At 40.5% G+C, this 20,523-nt stretch overlaps 1 protein-coding gene across 1 annotated transcript in view; it reads left to right on the top strand.

Annotated features, from left to right (window-relative positions):
• The window catches only part of RFX3 (regulatory factor X3), a 178,244-nt gene that overhangs the window by 153,937 nt on the left and 3,784 nt on the right, over positions 1-20,523 (top strand). The window contains exons 12-15 of the mRNA XM_081315879.1: positions 13,255-13,352; positions 14,842-14,991; positions 16,294-16,502; positions 17,934-18,087. Coding sequence (XP_081172005.1) covers positions 13,255-13,352; positions 14,842-14,991; positions 16,294-16,502; positions 17,934-18,087 — 611 coding nt within the window. The remainder of the gene's footprint in view (positions 1-13,254; positions 13,353-14,841; positions 14,992-16,293; positions 16,503-17,933; positions 18,088-20,523) is intronic.

Genomic DNA, 20,523 nt, shown 5'->3' with positions numbered 1-20,523 from the left:
AAAATGCAGATAAACAAAACATAAAACCAAGTTAACTATGAAGTTCAAATGATGGCATCTCTAGTAAAATAATCAATTATATTTACATAAGTGGAAGTTGAATTAAGATGATTCTCCAAAAAGAGAAAAAGAAGAAAGACAAAACATATCGTAAACTTACATCCTGGTCATCTTTCTTACTGACTTCCAACCATTCATTTAGTGATTTTTTGAAGTTACGATGGCACTAAAAAAGTGACTTATAACCGTTTTTCACACTAACTGTTGCAGCATTCCCGTAGTTATATGATCAAAATTCAGACACTTAGCAACTGACGTATTTATGATGGTTGCAATGTCCCGGGGTCATGTGATGACCTTTTGCAATCTTCTGACAAGCAAAGTCAATGGGAAAGCCAGATTTACCTAACAACTAGTTGTTACTAACTTAACTGCAGAGATTCACTTAACAACAATGGCAAGAAAGGTTGTAAAATGAAGAAAAACTCACTTAACAACTGTCTTGCTTATCAGCAGAAAGTTTAGGCTCTAATTGTGATTTTCAATCAAGGACTACCTGTATATCTGCTTGGTTGCCAACTTTTGCTGAAACTAATCCTGAAGATTTTCTCCTCAGTAAATCTGTGCATGCCCTGGTGAGAAAGTACATTTTAGAAAAGGTTAGAGCATGGGTGTCAAACTCGCCACATCACGTGACATGTCCCAATGTATCACGATTCTTTTTGCATTGCCAGCAGTGGGGTGGGTGCAGCTTCGGTGTGATGAAACCAGCCCGCGGGCCGGCAGTTTGACACCCCTGGGTTATAGAGCTAGGATTAAAAATCCCATTGATGATAATAATGACATGTACATGATGTATATGTTTGTCAAATTAATAGGGGCTAATTGAGTAACGTAAGTTAGTTAAGTTAGTAGCACGGTTGTTAAATGAATCTGGCTTCCCCATTGACTTGGCTTGTCAGAAGATCACAGGTGATCACATGACCCCAGGACACTGTCATAAATATGAACTAGTTGCCAAGCATCCAAATTTTGATCACGTAACCAATGGGATGCTGCAATGGTTGTGAATGTGAAAAATGGCCATAAGTCACTTTTTTTCAGTGCCATTGTAATTTCAAAGAGTCACTAAACGAACTGTTTTAAGTCGAGGAATACCTGTATCTGCAGCTTGGTCTCTGCACCTTCCCCTTATTCCTTGCTTTCAGTAATATTTCTTTTGGCTTCTGCTTCAAAGATTATCATGTGGGGACAGTAGAATTCCATATTCCTTTCTGATAAATATAGTAGTGAATAATTCAAGCGGCAGGAACACCCTCTGATCTGATGTTGAAGTCTCCTATGAGACTTCCTCGTAACAATAATCAGAATGCTCTTCTAAAATTCAGATGGGTGATTCCATAGTAATGTCTTCCCTTTGGCAGTTGAAGTCCTGGTAGTAAACCATTAATCTCTTTTCAGCAGTGGTCAATAATCCCGAGTTGGTCAAAAATCTTAAGAGTAGGAAAGACTAGCTTCAACACTGCTTCCCTCCCACCCACCACCCACCCCAAGAAAACATATCCCAATTGTTGTTCTGGCCAAAGCCTGATACAATCCTTGAGCAAATTTTATCTAGTATAGAATTTAACAGACAGGCTTGTCCTTGAAGAACAAACAGAGATAATATTACATAAGTGAGGCAAGATACGAGGTGCTGGTTATTACCTAGATCTTATCTTGTGGCAATGAGGGTGGCAAAGCGCGCCTACTTCACCACCCTCATTGCGTCCGCAGATAACCGCCCGGCCGCCCTATTTAGAGTGGTCCGCTCCCTTTTAAGTCAAGAGACGGGAGAGGACCCCCTACATGGACGGGCTGAGGAATTTAGTAAATATCTGGTGGACAAAATTGCTCAGATTCGGGCTGGTCTGGACTCTGACTGGGCAGTATCTAACGAGAGGAAAACGATGAAGTTGGCCGAGTACATTTGGGAAGAGTTTGATCCTGTGACTCCGGATGAAGTGGACAAGATCATGGGGAAACTAAGTGCCGCCACATGTTTGTTGGACCCGTGTCCCTCCTGGCTAGTCTATGCATCTCGGGAGGTTACACGAGGCTGGCTCCTAGCAGTTATCAATGCCTCACTGAGTGAGGGGTACTTCCCTGCCGCCTTGAAAGAGGTGGTGGTAAGGCCCCTCCTCAAGAAACCAACACTGGACCCAGCTGTTTTAAACAACTTCCGTCCTGTCTCCAACCTTCGCTTCCTTGCGAAGGTCGTTGAGAGCGTGGTGGCACGACAGCTCCCTTTGAACCTGGAGGAAGCTGAATATCTAGATCCGTACCAATCGGGTTTCAGACCCGGGCACAGCACGGAGACGGCATTGGTCGCACTGGTGAATGATCTCTGGCGGGCCCGAGATAGAGGTTATTCCTCTGTCCTGGTCCTATTAGATCTATCAGCGGCTTTTGATACCATCGACCATGGTATCTTACTGCGTCGTCTTGAGGGGCTGGGAGTGGGAGGCACCGTCCTGCGGTGGTTCTCCTACCTCTCGGACCGCTCGCAGACAGTGTTGGCAGGAGGGCAGAGGTCAAGCCCTAGGCCTCTTAGTTGTGGAGTGCCTCAGGGATCAGTGCTCTCGCCCCTCCTGTTCAACATCTATATGAAGCCGCTGGGAGAGATCATCCGTGGCTTCGGGGTGAAATATCATCAATATGCTGATGATACCCAGCTATTCATCTCCACCCCGAACCAACCCAGTGATGCCCTCGATGTGATGTCCCGTTGCCTGGAAGCGGTACAGATTTGGATGGGAGAAAACAGGCTTCGACTCAACCCGGCCAAGACTGAGTGGCTGTACATACCGTCATCTCGTTTAGTCCAAGAGGTTCCATCTCTGACTATAGGAGGAGAGATGTTACCTCCCATTGATAGAGCACGCAATCTGGGCGTCCTCCTAGATTCACGACTCAGTTTTGAAGATCATATTGGAGTCGTGGCTAGGGGGGCATTTGCACAGATTCGTCTTATATACCAATTGTGCCCCTTTTTGGACCGAGATGCCCTACGTACAGTCACCCACGCACTCGTGACCTCCCGTATAGATTACTGTAATGCTCTCTACATGGGGCTGCCCTTGAAGACCACCCGGAGGCTTCAGCTAGTGCAAAATGCAGCTGCACGGGTTGTGATGGGAGCACCCCGATACTCCCACATTACACCCATCCTGCGTGAGCTGCATTGGCTACCAGTTGCCCTCCGGGTGAGATTTAAGGTGCTGGTACTTACCTTTAAAGCCCTACATGGCTTAGGTCCGGGATACTTGCAGGACCATCTGCTGCCGGGAACAAATTCCCATAGTCCAGTACGCTCACACAGAGAAGGCCTCCTCAGGGTACCGTCAGCTAGGCAATGTCGGCTGGCGACCCCCAGGGGGAGGGCCTTCTCTGTGGGAGCGCCAGCCCTATGGAATCAGCTCCCCCCTGAACTTCGGATAACCCAAAACCTCCAATCCTTTCGCCGCAGCCTCAAAACACTCCTGTTCCACCAGGCTGACCTGGACTGACAGGCATTTTAATTAATTTATATTTAGAATTTTTAATTTATTTTTTAATTCTTTAATTTTAATTTATTGCACAGATGATTTCAATTTTATTTTTATCTTGATTTCTGTACTTATTATATGTTTTGTTGTTAGCCGCCCTGAGTCCTTCGGGAGATAGGGCGGGATATAAATCCCATCAATAAATAAATAAATTCCTATGTGGCCCAAGACCAGGTTCTAGGAGAAAACACTGAAATAGAATCCACCTCCTTTCTGCTCCCTGTGATCATTTGAAAAAGTTCGTCTAGAGTTGCTGTAGACTTGCTTCTCTTTAGCAAATCCGGTCAGGTCTTGCTGTAGCTGTCCCAGAAGATCTCCGGACTGCACTTTCCTGTTAACGAAGAGGAGCTGTCTGAAAGGCCTTAAACAGGTCCTATCTTTTTGAACGGGCTTCATTCTTACTTATTTCAAAGTATGTTAATTTTGTTTAAAATTGATATTTGTGACTGTGTGTGTGCTTTTGTGTCATTGTTGACTCCTGGCACCTGCCTCGACTAGCCCCTGCAGTTTTCTTGGCAAGATTTCGGAAGTGGTTTGCCATGGCTTTCTTCATAAAATGACGAGACCTAGGTCACCCAGCTGCCTTTGTGCCTAAGGAGGAACTTGAACTCGCAGTCTCCTAGTAGAATTTAAAAATATTATGAAATGAGTTTTATTTAGGGTCATCGTAACCTTGAAACTATTTTAGGGTTCCAACTAGTAATATGACTTTATCTAAAAATACTAAATGGAATATTCTATTCCTACCAAAAGGTTTTTACAGGATCATAGTCTCTTCAGCCCTAACAATGTATCAGCTCTTATTTGTTAATGATGCTCAATGGCGAGAATGATAACTTAGTTATGCAAGATTCTTTTCATATTGAAGCATTTCTTTTAACAGTCTTCTGAATGACATCAAAGGTTTTCCATGAATGAATTTGATATCTCAACGTGTTACCCTTAAACAACTAATTTTAAAGCAGGACCAAGCTGCTTTCAACATTTGGTCGTCTTATCATGGCCTACATTGAATCTCATGACAAAACCAGACCCCAAATGTAACCTTACTCTGATGAAGCTTCCCTAAATAACAAACATAACATTCAGGGGTACAATCAGGCATTCAAAGTTGCCTTAGACCAAGAGTAGGCAGTAACTACAAGCGTGATGTAGCTATTTGTGTTGGAATCTCAGGCCATAGGTGCAGAAAGATGGGATTTGCATATAGCATACTTATAGTTTGCTGAGATGTCTATGGCCAAGATTTGAGTAGATTTCTACGCTTTTCAGAAGATCTGCAAGAATTTTTAGCTACCCATTGTTTAACAATAGGAACAACAAAATGATCTTTCTTTTCTGTATTAAACTGTAAAAATGAAAAACCTTGAGGTAGCCAATAGAATTGCAGGATTATAAACACTATTTCTTTTGGCATTCAAAATCATTTCTGGGCGCAATATACTTCAATTCTAAGTATCTGGTTTTTTTACCAGGGCCATTTAGTGGATCTCAAGTTTTGGGGGTGGGGTGGAGGAAGTCAGTCCTATGTTATAGCTACCCATCCCTGCCAACAAGAATGGTAGCTGCATTGGTTTGTGATATGTATTCAGATATAGGAGTCCATGTCTTTATAGTAGAGAAAAGTGATTATCATCTGTTTCTTTTCTTGTTTCTAAAATAGCAGTAACATCAACATGGGTAACAGTAGAGAATCTATAGACAGTGAACAATGGTGCAGTGCATCAGAACATGCTGCATATATATTTTTTAAATCTGACATCTTTACAATTGAGGGGAGACAGAAGGGAGAAATTGATAAGTTCTTGGGATAACTAAGTTCAGCGATGTGTGTTGCCAGGAGAGTTAGGAGAATTGGAGGCCATTTTTTTCAGCAGGGTGGATTTTGATGGCTGTGTGGCATTTAGAATATTGGAATCAAAAGCTTCTTAGTTGAATTTATGCTTTCTTTAAATGAATGAATGTGCCGTCTAGGAATCTGCTAGGGTAGAGAAAGTGTTGATTTTCATGCTGTTCCTATCTTAAAGTGCATTTATGAAGTTAGAATTGCATATTCAAGTCATTTTAACAGCATCAAGTCTTATCATTTAGAGCATTTTTATTTTGGTTTTGTTCTACTTGCAAGCTTTCTCAAATAAAGCTGAAGAATATTTGAATGCTAAGAATTAAAGCTGCATTGTGCGCATCCTTTAAAAGGATTTGGGGAGGCATACAAAACATCTATTTTTGAATCATTAGAACAGTAATGTCTATTTTCAGATTCCTGGTGACTTTTTCAGAAGCACAGCCATCTACCGTCCATGCAGAGACAGCCCAGCACACTTCAATTGCAGTTATGCAAGCTCAGAAAAAGATGTGGCAAATGTGGAATGTGTTAATCAGTAAAACAATAATAATTGATGTTTCATAAACACTCCTTATTTTCTTAAGGTTCTTTTGTGAAGGATTTTTACAGTCCAAAAAACGGTGTTGTGATTTTTATTTATTTCATATGGTGTAACAGGATACAGCATTAACCGTTGTTTTTATTTTCGGTACTCCTACTGCTTCTTCTTGCTGGGAGATCCAACAGCCAGAATGTGTAGACTGTTTAGCCTTGACAAAGTCACCTTGTTCAAGGTGCGCCACGAGGAGGCTAGTCTACATTGTACCTTTATGATGTGACCTTTTGATATTATATCAAGAGCACCGCTTGGTATACAGAATAATTAAGGTTATCTTAATAGTTAAATTGGCAAATCGATCTTACATTTCTGCTGCTGGTTCTGATTTGGAATACAGTTCCTATAACCTCTGAACATTGGCCATGTTTTTGGGGGGGCTTATGAGTTTGTAGCTTTAAACATCTCTCTATTTTTGTTCCAGACAGTCAAAATGTTATAGAAATGTTTGTCAATGTTAGTAGACTCTTATTTTAGAAATGCCTTGCTAGAAACAATGTTGGTGATGATGACTTTTAAATACACCAGAAGCCTATATAGGAGCTGATAGGGGGCTAGACAATAAAAGATAGGAAAATTATAGAGTAACAAAATGAACATGCAGAAACCACAAATTTTTAAACAATATATTCTGTAGGAGGTAGTCAATATAACACTAGTTTTTGAAAATCTGGAGTGTGATGGCAGTGCTGGTGAGAACTATTAGAAAAACAAAAGACAGTAGAAAGCAACAATGGTGGGGGGGGACTCATACTTGCTAATGTAGAGAAGCGTGTTTCCATTTTGTTCTCTCATATATTGCTAATGAAATTACGATTGCAAATGCTATATCTGGCTAATATCAGTCTACCTGTTCTGTAGTAAAACACTCATCAATGTTGCACTCCAGAGTAACTTATTATTTTATTTTTATGTATGATATTAATTTGCATGTTGCTACCTCTTATGATCATGAGCAAAAATATGCAATATTTAGTGACCAGGAAAAATTAAAACTCATATGTGGCTTCAGACTTTGTCTCTCATAATTTAGCTCTTTCTACTCAAGTGTGCTCATTGTTCTGAAGGACTGTTGGAGCAGAGGCAGGAAGGGGAGGGCAAGCTGTTCCACAGAGGGGAAGTTACAACTGGCATTCTCTCTCTTGATTTCTCACAGCAAGAGAATCTTGACTTAAGTAAAGTGAACGTAAAGTTAGTATCTGAGTCAAACAGTCTCAGAGCTAATAAGGACCAGAATATAAAGGGCTACATAGGATATAACCAGGAGCTTGAACTAGATCTGGAAGGATATTGGAAACTGGTTTAAGCTATTGTAAAAATGACATTGTTCTACTGTACTGGTCAGACAGTGGCATGGTGGATCAATTGAAGCTACCAAATTGCCTTTCAAGGCAATCCAAGTACAAGGTGACAAGGACATGAATTGTTGTTGCTGGTACCTCCTGATGCAGAAAGGGCCACAGCTGGCCCTCAGATTCAGCTGCACAAACACCATCTTGGCCACATTTTCCATCTGCAGTACTAGCAGGACCTGCAAGACTAAGAGTCCTCAGATTGTAGACTGTTCTTTCAGGGTCAACGCAATCCCACCCAGAGCTAAAGTCTAGGACCTGAAGATTTCTGAACAAACAGTTCCATCTTGCTTCTTTTTGTATGGCTTATCTTATTATTCAGCATCTGAACAAGAGGGAGGCAGGGAGGAAGGAAGGAAGGAAGGGAGGGAGGAAGGAAGGAAGGAAGGAAGAGAATGGGCTACACCATCACCATCATCATTCAAAAATTCTACCCTGTTGGCTTTGTTCTGCCTGGTGAAGTTTGTCTAAAATGAGCTATCCACAACTAACAAGAACTTCTCTTCCCTACTCTTGAGTGGATTACAAGTAGTCCTCGACTTACAATGGTTCATTTAGTGACTGATCAAAGTTACAACAGCACTGAAAAAGTGACTTATGACCATTTTCCCCATTTATGACCATGGTCACGTGATCAAACTTCAGACACTTGGCAACTGACTCATACCTATGATGGTTGCAGTGTCCCAGAGTCACATGATTACCCTTTGAGACCTTCTGACAAGCCATCTAAATGGGGAAGCCAAATTCATTTAACAACCATCTTACTAACTTAGCCATTACAGTGATCCATTTAACAAATGTGGCAAGAAAAGTCATAAAATGGGGCAAAACTCACTGAACAAATGTTTCACTTAATAATATAAATTTGGAACTCAATTGTGTTTGAAAGTCAAGGACTACCTGTATTACCTCTGTCTGTCTGACAGTCTATCTTATCTTCTTCTCTATGTTATCTTCTTATCTTCATTTCTACCCTCTTATTGGTATTATTATTATTACTCTGTTGCTTTGCATGTACACTGCATTTTTGCACTGGAGACAAATTTCTTGTGTTCCTAATCAAACTTGGCTAAACAAAGTATTCTACTCTGCTCTATTCTATTCATCTAAAGATGCTATATAAATCGAAAGGTATTTTTAGGTCCTGACCTTGTTACGTTTTTATTTTTCTACCACTGTACTATTTAATTTTAAAGTTGGAACATTTTCAGTACTGCATTTATATAAAACATTTTATTATTTTTGGTACCCTTAAATAATGAGCAGCTGTTTTGTAACTAGTTAGTTAATCTTACTAAAAGTATTGTGGTACAACTGCTACTTCATTCTAATGTAATATTCTAGGGTAAGTAGTTTATTTTTGTAATCTCTAATCTCTAGTCTGAGAAAGGCAGGGCTAGATGAATCAAAAGTTGGAATTAAGATTGCCGGAAGAAATATCAACAACCTAAGATATGCAGATGATACCACTCTAATGGCAGAAAGTGAAGAAGAACTAAAGAGCCTCTTGTTGCGGGTGAAGAAGGAGAGTGCAAAACTTGGGTTGAAATTTAACATTAAGAAAACCAAGATCATGGCATCCGGCCCTCTCAATTCCTGGCAAATAGATGGGGAAGAAATGGAGGTAGTGACAGATTTTATTTTCCTGGGCTCCAAGATCGCTGCAGATGGGGACTGTAGCCAAGAAATTAAAAGACGCTTGCTCCTCGGGAGGAAAGCCATGGCAAATCTAGACAGCACACTAAAAAGCAGAGACATCACCCTGTCAACAAAAGTGCGTATAGTCAAGGCTATGGTCTTCCCAGTTGCAATGTATGGCAGTGAAAGTTGGACCATAAAAAAGGCTGAGCGCCAAAGAATTGAGGCCTTTGAACTATGGTGCTGGAGAAGACTCCTGCGAGTCCCTTGGACTGCAAGGCGATCAAACCGGTCAGTCCTAGAGGAGATAAACCCTGACTGCTCTTTAGAAGGCCAGATCTTGAAGCTAAAACTCAAATACTTTGGCCACCTAATGAGAAGGAAGGACTCACTGGAGAAGAGCCTAATGCTGGGAAAGATCGAGGGCAATAGAAGAAGGGGACGACAGAGAATGAGGTGGCTGGATGGAGTCACTGAAGCAGTAGGCGTGAGCTTAAATGGACTCCAGAAGATGGTAGAGGACAGGAAGGCCTGGAGGAACATTGTCCATAGGGTCGCGATGGGTCAGACACGACTTCGCAGCTAACAACAAAATCTCTAGTCTAATCTTGCCATCAATTTAGCTAGTTTGAGTTAAAGGAAAATATATAACATTAGTGTTGCAATTTATTACAAATTAAAATCAAATATCAGATACATCTATGGAAATTAATAGGCTTTTGGCCTCTCAAATATTCATGCCATTCTCAAGAATGGTTTCTGAGGGTAATAACTATGGCCGTTGTTAGTATAAACAATATTAAATATTTACTCTTCTTAATTTATATTATAGATTTTATTTTTACTTTGCATCATTATAAACCTTTCTGAGAAAAGCACCAAGACAATATAACAATGACATTACAGAGGTAATTTCTATGGTATGTATAGGAAATGTGGCTTTCACATTTTCTGTAACAGAGTCTTGAAAGTAGCCAGTTCATTTGCATGTATGAGCCATTTCACATGGCCAGATTTCTCTTGTACTTGTGAAAGCCATCTTGGGAGTTCTCCAGCTTTCTGCAGCAAGGAAAGGGAGATTGGTATCTCAGCTACAATAGAAGAGGACAGCCTGGGCCAGGGGTTGGCAACCTTAAACACCCAAAGAGCCATTTGGACCCATTTCCCACAGAAAAGAAGACACCAGGAGCCACAAAATCCTGCTGCTTTCCCGCCGCCACTGTTTCCTCCCACCCCCCTGATGGAGTGCTCCGCTGCTGCTGCTTTCCCCCTGGACTGAACACCCCATCACCACTGCTTCCCCCATCACCCCCAGACGGAGCACTCCACCACTGCTGCTGCTTCTCCCCCACACGTAGCACCCCATCGCTGCTGCTTCCCCCCCCCCACACAGAGCACCGCACCGCCACTGCTTCCCCCTGATGGAGTGCTCCATTGCTGCTGCTTTCCCATACACACATGGAGCACCCCACCGGCACTGCTTCCCCCCCCACGGAGCGTTCTGCTGCTGCTGCTGCTGCTTTCCCCACACACACACACACACACACACACACACACACACACACACGGAGTACCCCGCTGCTGCTTCCCCCAGTAGCAAAGGTGGAGTTTGGGAGGCAGCGGCAGGGCATAGCCCAGGCATGGCCCAGCAGCAGCAGCAGCAAAGCTCATCCTCCCCACTCAAAAAGCCACCAGTGGCTCCTCGGCTCCGTCCGAGTTGAAGAAAGCAGAGGTGCAGCTGGGGGATTGTTCTCAATAAGGCGGGCACACACGAGCGAGCAGCGTACCTGGCTCTTATTGTTTGAGAGCAATTCCTCTGCTGCACCTCCACTTTCTTCAACTTGGATGGAGCAGAGGCATCCAAGCCACTGGCTGCCACTTTAGTGGGGAGGAGGAGGAGGAGAGCAGTGAGGCTTTGTGGCAGCTGGCCGACCAGGGAAGGAGTAGGGCAATGGTGGCTGCTTGGCTGGAGAGGGGGGTATCATGGCCACTTGGTGGGGGGATCTGCTAAGCTTCATGGCAGTGGCATTGCAGCTCTCCCCACCCAGCCCATTTCCCCGGCTCCGTACAAGATGCTTGGAAGACCTCCCCCTTCCTGCCTCCAATTGGACCCATGTGGCATCTTCTTTCCAGCTCCGATGTGGTCCTCCGTCACTTCCTCTGCCGCCGTGTGCAGACCAACAAACAAAAGAAGTTTGTGGGACTAAAAAAAAAATTAAATCAATTCCAACTTCTCATGGGAAAAAAAGTTCTCATGAAGTTGGAATTGATTGATTGAACTTTTGTTTTAGTCCCACAAACTTCTTTTGTTTGTGGGAGTGCACACCGCATCAGAGCTGGAAAGAAGGTGCTGCGTGGGTCCGATCTGGGGCGGGGTGTGTGTTTGTGTGTTCTGCCAAGCATCTTGGTAGCAACTTTGGTGGGTGCGACATGGCTCAGCCGAAAGTGGGTGCAAAACAAGTGGGGCAGTGTGGGACAGATCCCCCCACGCTGCCCATCCACCCTCTTCCCTTTCACTGCCCTTCCAAGCCCTCTTCGGAGCTCTGCCCACATGGCCATCGAAACGACAGATGGAGCGCTGGAGCTGGAAAGAGCCTGCTTTCCACCTCTGTCACATTTCTCTGCCACCGCACAGCTGGAGAGCTTGCCCCACCCAGTGGCGTAGCGTGGGTTGTCAGCACCCGGGGCAAGCACCCGGCCGCTGCACTGTCCCTCCCCCAGATAGTCCCTTGCTCTCTCTCCGCACCGCACCGCACGCCTGGCATCCCCCCCTCCACAGTGGGCGGCGACCCGGCGGCTCGGATCGGATTCGCACAGCCAGCACTGCAGTGAGAGAGAGTGAGTGAGCCAGGCAGGGGCAGAGAGCTGCGAGTGCGAGCGCGCCCCCCCTGCACCCCCCACGCTACGCCACTGGCCCCACCCACCACCTCCCAGATTGCTCCCCCCGCCCCATTTCTGGAATTTTTAAATGCATGTTTTCTAGTTTTGGAGGATTTGTCTTCTCCCAAACATGGTTATAAGTTTGTTTGTGTTTGTATGTCTGATGCTCTTTTAACTATGTAAATTCATTTGACTACATAAATCATATAATTCGTTTCTGTATACTTGAAAGGACCAAACCAACCTGTATCTGTTGCAATTCTGATTAGTCTTCCATGTCTTCCCACAGAATACTCCATTACTGTTCTCCCCCCCCCCCATTTTTCCTCTTTACAGCTGGTATGTTGTGGCTATTAAATAGACAAACCTCAATTGACTCTGATTTGGGGAACAAAGAAGCTAATGCTTAAAAAAAACACCATATGGAAATTTTAGGATCCCCATAAATGTGTAAAATACATGATGCTTTCAGTTAGATGAGGAATAGGGTAAAGATTTGGTGTTTAAAAAAAATACTGAAAGATCATATTAGTCATAAAATGTTACAATGTACCTAAAACAACTTCTTGAAATGGATTGTAGGATGAAAGTCTCTATATTCTTTTCAAAGAATAGTTAAATGTTCAGTGATTGCTTAGCGTTACTTTTCATGCTTGTATTTTAAAACCAAATATTACATTTTAAGACACTGCATAATGTTTACCTAACAATTTTTTTTGCAGTTGATCAAATTATGATGCATGATAGTATTCAGTACAGAATAAAATATATTTCTATTGAGTAGTACATAGAACGCATCCAAATATTAGCATTCTCTTCCTACCACAGAGATGGTTAAGAGTGAACAATTTATTATTTTAACTTCATAGTAGGCTCAAATGCCTTCCTGTAAATAATACGTAATAGAGTAATATTAATAGAGTAAGATTATCATTTTTGTGTTCCTTTGTATATTAAAGAATTAATAAATAATGGATCCTGATCTGGGGTCTACATTTTACTGCAAAAATGACCCTATATTTTCATGTTAGTAATGGGTCCAATAGGACAGAATACTCTTTTATACTAAGAATTTCTGATTATAGTCCAAAGTTACACAGCATAGACACATGATTAGCATCTCAGTGAGAACAGTCACTGCAGCCTTCAAGATTTGCTGTTCTTTAGATATGTTGTACTAGAATAGTGCTACTTATAATTATGTGGTATTTCTTTTCTGTGTTGATTAGTAACGTGCAATAGCATAAACTCTCTCCCTTTACGATTTAGTTGTAATATTCAAGGACATTGATATGTCAATACAATCATGCCTTGACTTTTTTTTTAATTTATTGTGCTTACTTTCATGCATAGGTGCCTTGACCCAAGCCATTCGCAATTTTGCAAAAAGCCTTGAAGGTTGGCTTTCCAATGCCATGAACAATATTCCCCAGAGAATGATTCAAACCAAGGTAAACTAAAGAGTTACTCTTGCTTTCAAAATCATTTGCAACAAAAAAGATATTACAAACATAAATAATTCATCATTACCTCACTATACTACTTACATGTGGGTGTTTTTTTTAAAAAAAACCCACATAGAATCTGCTTTGGTTTTATATTGGTAGTTATACTGTTCTTCAAAATGTGCTGCAGAAAGTTCATCTACTGATGTCTAAATCACTGGTTCCCAGTCTGTTGTGTATATGAGCCCCCCCCCCCGATCCATGGGAAAGAAATAATGTAATGATATAATTTTTCCAATACATGTAATGTGATATATGTAATATGTTTGTGAACTAGCATAATAAACATTAAAAATACAGTAATACCTCCAGTTAACAAACTGCTTTGAGAAAAGGGATTTTTAAAACTGTTCATTTTACCAGAATATATCTAATTTATGCATAATTTGTATAATTTGCCATAAATTGTTCAGATAGAATCGTCTGACAAGAATTTTTTCCATTATTTGAGGGAGAAATTCAAACTGAGATTCCGTCTCTTACATGTGAATGGAAGACCCTAAAATCAAAGTTTTACTGCAGTTGCTCTTGTAATATATACTGTTTTACTCTAATCAGCCAAAGACTAGGTAGAAAAAAAAAGTATTTCAAATGACTTGCTCAAGTGGTGATCTAACTGGTAAAAAGCTTTTGGTGTTGCTGTACTGGTCTTTGAGGAGAGATTTGGTTCTCTAACAAATATTTATTGAAGAATTCTAGGTGGCATAAGTGCCCTATTCTGTAGAGTCTTTGTACCTCACAGCAAACTGGCACAAATGTGTACCCGAATATTCTAACATGGTGCTTCCTTTGGGTGCTTGGGTGCGGAGGGTAACCAGGCATTCAGTGCAGGGAAGGTATTGACATGGACGTTGTTTTTATTTAACTTCTATTATTAACGTTAATGGACATGGTGGCTCAGTGGGTTAGGACGCTGAGCTTGTCAATCAGAAGGTCGGCAGTTTGGTGGGTCAAATCCCGAGTGCCGCGTAACAGAGTGAGCACCTGTTACTCATCCCAGCTTCTGCCAACCTAGAAGTTTGAAAGCACGTAAAAATGCAAGTAGAAAAATAGGGACCACTACGGTGCGCCTTTGGCGTCTAGTCATGCCGACCACATGACCACGGAGACGTCCTCGGACAAACGCTGGCTCTTCGGCTTTGAAACAGAGATGAGCACCGGCCCCTAGAGTCAGAAACGACTAGCACGCATGTGCGGGGGAACCTTTACCTTTACCTTTATTAACGTTATTGTTATTTTGTGCACATATCCTCTGCAAAAGTCATATTCTCCTCAGATTTCTTTATAAGACAATATTGGTATATTTGGATATAAACTGTATTTCTCGATAAACGATTTATTTCTCGATAAAATGATTTATTTGTAAAATTTGCTAACCAGCGCCAGCCTTAATAAGAGAATAGGAGTATTGGGCCTTTTTCTTCCTTTTTCACAGATTGCCGCTGTAAGTGCCTTTGCTCAGACTCTGCGAAGATACACATCTCTTAATCATCTGGCTCAGGCAGCCCGAGCTGTCTTGCAGAACACTTCTCAAATTAACCAGATGCTCAATGACCTCAACCGTGTTGATTTTGCCAATGTCCAGGTATGATGCGGATGCTTTGTTTGGAATTTTTTGGTCCAGTCATTAAGGCATCAGGCTAGAAAGCGGAAGCTTAGGCATGAAAGCGAGCCAGGTCATTTTGGGCCAGTCATTACTCTCAGCCCTCACAGGGTTGTGCTGGTGGTGGTGGTGGAGAAAATAGGGGGAGGAAGGAGGATTGATATGTTTGCTGCCTTGAGATCTGCAAACAATAATAAAAGTGGGATGAAAAAAATGTAATATAAATTTTAAAAAGCCTCAGACATGCCAGGAAAAATTCAGTCTAGAGGAAACCTGTCACAGTAATATTTTGCTTCTGCAAGAAAATATTCATGAAACATTTCTGTAGCCCATTCTCTCCCTCCCCCACAACTACTCTGATTTTCACCTGTTAACTTCTAGACAATGAAGGGTATTTCTTAACAGCTATGCTAATATATCTGTGACCTATATCTATCTATATCTGCCAAAGCTTTAGAAAAAGAATGTTTAGCAGCCTATTTGAAATGATCAATGTTTTTGTTTAAATACAACCCATTTACTAAAACATTCACATGCCCAACAGTTCCATTCTCTTCTTCTTTGGCTGTTCTACCCTTGAAACCTTTTTCAGTCCTTTCCAAATCAACAGCATGTTGGGAAGACATTCTGTGGAGGAGCTTTGAATTGGGTCTGCCAGCAGAATGACTATATGAAAACCAAACAAATTTGGATCAAATTTAGTGTAGGGAAAGAAGCTGCTGAAAAGCATCAAATCTGAAAATGAAGAAGATCAAGAGCTAGGATCTGTTGAGAAAATGATTCCAGAAAAAAAATCCATCCTTGCATCCCTATGGGATGGATAGTTGAGGTTTGAATGCTGTTCACTGCTTTGTTCTAAGCCAGGGATGGGCAACTATGGCAACTTTACAACTTGTGGACTTCAAATCCACTTCAAGTCCACAGGTCATAAAGTTGCCATAGTTGCCCACTTCTGTTCTAAGCCTTCCTTCTCTTTTCACGTTACACCTCAAGTGGAGGAGATACAACCTGTCCAGAGTTTCCCAGTACACAGACGAACACAAGTATGCACACAGACAATTCACAGCAATAACATGCAGTGTTTCGTTAGTTGGAACCATGAAACTTATTTTATTATCCAGAAGAAAATGCAGATGTGCTCTATCCCTTGATTTGTTCACTGAGTACTTATTCTTCCCTCTCTCTTTTTGTTTTACTTATTGTTTTCCCTTCTAGGTGCCTTTAACTTAAATTTAAATTGGGCACTTGAAGTTCCTCTGTTAAACTTTTTTTGAATTGGTACAGGAGCAGGCTTCCTGGGTGTGCCAGTGTGATGACAACATGGTACAACGGTTAGAAACAGATTTCAAGATGACTCTTCAGCAGCAGAGCACTCTGGAACAGTGGGCTGCCTGGCTTGATAATGTAATGATGCAAGCACTGAAACCGTACGAAGGAAGACCTAGTTTTCCTAAAGCAGCACGCCAATTTCTGTTAAAGTGGTCTTTCTACAGGTCAGTGCCCTGAGTAAATAGGTTATATTTTGTCTCAGTCCAGCAGGGTAGTGCAGTGCTTTGAGTTCAAAGGCCAAAAGGTGCTTTGAAGTGCATAGAACTGAGCATGTAGTGCCTGTTTGCAACTTCTTTAAACATGTCTTTTGTCAGAATCATGCAACAGCTGTGCGATCCCAAGAAAAGACACAGCTGCTTTAAAGCATCGCAGAAATACAGTGTACTTTTGAACGCATACCAACCGGATCATAGCTTTCAGCCATGAGTGACCATAGATGAGGCTGCACATCTTCGTTAATTTACCATATCGCTAGTAAAGGTGATATTGGGTGGGGAGGGAAAGACGTGTCAATAAGCAGCAGTGGAGCTTGGATTGATGCATTCTTCCCTCCACTCATTTCTTTTCTAATTAAGCCTTAGTCGGACTATATTTTCATCCTGTTCTTTGCTTAAAGCAACCCATTTCTATTACCCCCAAAGTAAGAAGAAAGAAAGTAGGTGCAGACCACCCTAAAAGCCTGCTTCAGCCAGTTTCTGATATCCTAACTTCAGGGGCTGCTGCCACCGACATAAAACATTTAAGCATATTTTGAATTTACAAATATGATTTGTTATGTTTTTCATTTTTAGTTGATGTTGCTTATTAGTCAAATTTGTATTTTAAAGGGAATTTGTATTCTAAAGGGAAAGGAGAAAAAAAATGCAATCCATCAACCAATAATAAGAATGCTAGTTAAATCCAGCTGTATATGATGAGCCATTTATATAATAATTATTAAAGTGCTGTCTAAATGTAATGGCTAAATAAGAGAGAGATAATCAAGAGGTCACATGGAGCCCTTCACCTAGGACAGTGATAGGCAACCTTGGCTCTTTTATGACTCATGGACTTCAACTCCCAGAATTCCTGAGCCAGCTGTGTTGGCTCAGGAATTTTGGGAGTTGAAGTCCACGAGTCATAAAAGAGCCAAGGTTGCCTACCCCTGACCTAGGACAAGGGTGGGCAACTATGGCAACTATGCCAACCATGTTGGCTCAGGAATTCTGGGAGTTGAAGTCCACATGTAGCAAAAGTGCCATAGTTGCCTTCCCCTGACCTAGATTCATGTAGACCTTATTCACATTTAAAAGCCATTTAGATAAATTAGTTTATACTTCTAGCAAGAGTTATCTGAATCTTGATACAGAGAAAGGATGGAGTTGGAAAAGAAGAGGATGGCCCTGCCTACAACTTGCTTTAGCTTGGCCAGTCTTCAGCATGTAGTATAACAGCCTTTTCTTTCCTGACAAGAAAACTAACTTTACTTAAAAAAAAATGTTGTCCCCTTCTGGCTTAAATAATGTAATTGTTAGAATTATGTTGGATGTGTCAGAAATTTCTGGCATATTTATTGGATGATAATGTATTTCATTTGTATTTTCATCTTAATATAGCTCAATGGTGATTCGAGATTTAACTCTGCGCAGTGCTGCTAGCTTTGGTTCTTTTCATCTGATCCGTCTGTTATATGATGAATATATGTTTTACTTAGTTGAACATCGGGTTGCTCAAGCCACAGGAGAGACACCTATTGCAGTCATGGGAGAGGTCAGTCTGCAGTTGGAATCTTTTACCAGATAATTTAACATCAAAAAGAAGTAATTATCTCATTAAGTTATACTTAATTAAGTAAATGTGTTTTTTAGGATGTAAGTGTGGATCAGGTATAATTAAATTTCTTTCATCTTATATCATTTAGATATAATGGATGTCATCAAGTTTCAGTTAAGCTGAATCTATACAAAGCTCCTACAGAAATTCATTTTCTTTTTTATATCTAAATATTTTATTAATTTTCTATTTTTACAAACAAGTGCTTAATGGGTCCATTAGTAATTCTGTGGTAAATATAAGCTTCTTCAAACTAAATCCAATATTACACCATCCAATACCTCCTCTCTTCTTCCGGTAATAAACATTTTTCCACATTAAGCAAATACAATTCTTATTATTAATAGATATACAGTTGAATATCAGCATTTATTACAGTTTTCTAATAATATCAGTTATATCAGCTTAAAAAACATATCTTAATTGCATTTGCATTCAATATCCATTTAGCCAGTTAGTATCCTATTTTTGCTTTTTCCCCCCCAGTTTTAATTTCCCATCCATATTCAAAATATCCCAATCATTTTTAGTTTCAAAACAAGTTATATTTGGGTAACCAAAAGCTTCCCTTATTCAGACTTCTTAGCATTCTTTATTTCCCTTTTCATGCCAAAATATGATATTCTGATTACCAATCTTATCTATCTAGTTATATTAATATTTCTGTTTCTAGCAATCTATTTTTAACCATATTCTAACATTTAATTTATTATAATATCTCCTCTAATAGGTCAGAGTTTCTGTTTTCTTCAGTTTTACTCTAGCTTTCTTCTTTTGCCAACTAACTTTCCAAGTCAGTGTATTTGGATCGTCAAATAATTCTTCCTCTATTCTTGTACATATTATTTGGAACAAAAGAAACAATTTAGTTAAAGTATTTTTGGAAGAGCCAGCCCATTGATATTCATTAAACAGCCTCCCTCCTTCTCCAATTCCCCACAGTTCTAATAACAGTTCTATCTTCCATTCTGTTGGCTTTCCTTTCTTATCCTCCAGTATGCTCTGAGATCTTGGTTGATAAAATGTCTTTTCCATTTCCAATGCTGTTGTTATGTCTTCTAATTCTTCATTTCTCTGAGTCTGGCCATTGGTATTTTTCCTTTGGGTCCTCCATCTTTGGGTCAGCTTTTTCTAGTTTTCCTTCTATTTTCTGATTTGCTAGTTCCTTCTCTGTGGTTATTTTCTGTGTTTGTAGATTTAAATTAGAAAATTGTTCTTTTATCTCCTTTGTATTATTTTTAATCTCATCACAAGCTAAGGCAATTGTTTCTTGTATTAATTTCAAAACGGAGAGAATTTCTTTCTGTGATTCATCAGTATTTTCTTCGTGGTATGTCAAACTGAGGCTTCTGGAGACAGATGTTAAGGATGTTTTTTTACCATTTAGAGCTAAGTATGAAACATCCATTTTATTTTTTGTAAATGGCCTTTGCAGAAGTCTGTTTGAAAGGTCAGGAAGTTATTATTGGAGCTCCAGATTATCTAACCAACTTATCAATCCTTTTTTAAACCTCCCCTAAGCTGATATAAGTAAAATTCAAGTTTGTCTGTCCAATAAGAGATATATCCTTTCTATCCAGGGAGAATCATTAAAAGATGTTTATGAGTCAAAATTTATAATCCAAAATGTTCCATCATATGAAGCAATACTGTATATTTCTTCTAGACAGAAATACTTTCACAATACAGTTCTGAAAGTCAGTATTTGTATTCGTCGTTCAGACAGGCCAATTTTAAAATAGTTTATCATCTCTGCCACACAGATAAACAGCCCCCCAAACCTTTTCTTTTCAGCTGGAATCTTCAAAAGTAAAAGTTTCCAAGGTCAGCCAGAGTCTTATCTAATTCTGGGTTTCGAGCCAGGCCTCTTTTAAGCAAAATAAGTTGTAATGCCGTACTTTCACCACTAGATGTCACTAATACCATTCCAGTTTTGTTTTTTCCCCTTAAATCCAAAACTTATATTGCAAACTTTTCAAGTCTCTTTTTTTAAAAAAATAAAGGTCTTAAAAGCACTTTCAGTCTCCAAATTTCCAAGCCATATATATATATGGATTGCTAACAAAGAATTAAAGGGAGACAGATATGATCATTTCAAACTTATTTGTTCTCATCAGTCAGCCATACCCTTCTGAGATTCGAACCTGGGCCAATTGCACATTAAGCAATTGTTCTAACCTTTAGGCCACTGGCTCTTTCTCACTTTGTTAGCTGAGAAGCAAGGGAGATATGTGTTAAGTGTTTGTTAAGTATTTAGAACACCTTGCTAGGCCCCAAACACGGGACAAGTCTTATTTCCTGTTTCAGCCTAACTCAAGGCCATCAACAGGCAGTAGTCACAGCAGTGACAGCTCATATTTGTGTAAAATTTAT

This window comes from Vipera berus, assembly GCF_964194415.1.
Source record: "Vipera berus genome assembly, chromosome: 2".
NCBI classification, from domain to species: domain Eukaryota; kingdom Metazoa; phylum Chordata; class Lepidosauria; order Squamata; family Viperidae; genus Vipera; species Vipera berus.
This window is presented reverse-complemented; position numbering and strand designations above follow the sequence as displayed.